Genomic DNA, 1363 nt, shown 5'->3' with positions numbered 1-1363 from the left:
CTACTGATTGGAGGTTTCAGCATTGCCCCTCTTCTTGTGCTTATTCTTTACCTCCTCTTCACGTTTCAGGACCCTTTCAGTGTTGCAAGTCCTATCATATGCTTCCTGGAATGTTGCAACTGAGCCAGCTGCTATCACTTTTTTCTGGATCCTGAAAATCAACCCATCTTCAAATTTTGAGGCCTTAGCTGTCTCATCAGGCACCACATTGCGACAAAATCTAGCATATTCATTAAACTTGTCAGCATATTCTTGCACGCTCATGCCACTTGTTTGGTTGAACCTACTGAACTCATTGTATTTCATTCTCCTTATGTGTTCAGGAAAGAAACGTTCCTTAATTTCCAACTTGAAGGCATTCCACTCAAAGTTCTCTTGATTTCTTAGTGTAGGACCTTGTCTTTCCCACCATAAGTCAACATTTTCGCGTAAGCAGAAAGTTGTTTGATCCACCTTTTGAGCATCAGGAGTACCAGCAGCGGTGAAGATCTTGTCAAAATCACGCACCCAGTTCTCAACCAACAATGGATCTTCCTTCCCCATGAATAGTGGGGGTTTTAGTGCGGCTAGCTTCTTAGCCATGGTAGCTTGCGGGTCATTGTCAACATAGTTGGTGTTATTATTTTGCACTTGTTGTTGCAGCAACAACCCCATAGCCTGGTTCATTTGTTCAAGGTTCTTTAACCTAGCAACAAGTTGTTCTGAAGTCTCAACCATTTATTCGTTTCTCCTTCGAGATCTAGTGTATACGTAATCAATCATACGAATTCCTACAAAATACATTGGTGTTACCACCATTCACATTTACACGAATTTCCATGCATGTCACCAACAACTATAATCACGTTTTTATACACTAGCATCACTATTACACGTATTTGCTCCGAGCACCTCATAACAACATAAGTATATAACTTACGTTAACCATTTATTCTCATAGAATTGCATTATGGGTAGCATGTTATAACCATGTCAACCTCACATCATCATAGCAGCTATATATGATACAATAATCGTGGATGAACGTTGTATATAACATCCGTTTCAATTTTTAATTCGCGTAGTCTCCTCCAATATACATAAGGGTTGGTATGGTTGGGCTCATTCTTCAGTTGAGAAATTACCTTTCTCAAGGTCACATACATAACCAGAGAAAAAAAAAGGAAATGACACATAGTAGTACTTGCATCAAGTACTTCACATATTTTCACATATTCGTGTGCTACTCTCACGGCTTAATTATAACTTACTTAATTACTCTAATAATCCTATTTCCATTCACCTTAATCCACCCAATTCAATTTATTAATCCTAAATCTTGGTTATTCAATTTAATCTTAATATAAAACTCGACACTAGGATA

The 1363-nt window shown here is 38.1% G+C and overlaps 1 protein-coding gene across 1 annotated transcript; it reads right to left on the bottom strand.

Annotated features, from left to right (window-relative positions):
• On the bottom strand, positions 1 to 717 carry LOC110798452 (uncharacterized). The gene has a single exon (XM_022003627.1). It carries the CDS (start codon positions 715 to 717, stop codon positions 1 to 3), a length of 717 nt encoding a protein of 238 aa, XP_021859319.1.
• Positions 718 to 1363: the final 646 nt, after the last annotated feature.

Source organism: Spinacia oleracea, chromosome 5 (genome assembly GCF_020520425.1).
Source record: "Spinacia oleracea cultivar Varoflay chromosome 5, BTI_SOV_V1, whole genome shotgun sequence".
Classification (NCBI taxonomy): Eukaryota; Viridiplantae; Streptophyta; class Magnoliopsida; order Caryophyllales; family Amaranthaceae; genus Spinacia; species Spinacia oleracea.
Note: the sequence above shows the minus strand (reverse complement) of the source record. Positions and strands in the feature narration are given on the sequence as shown.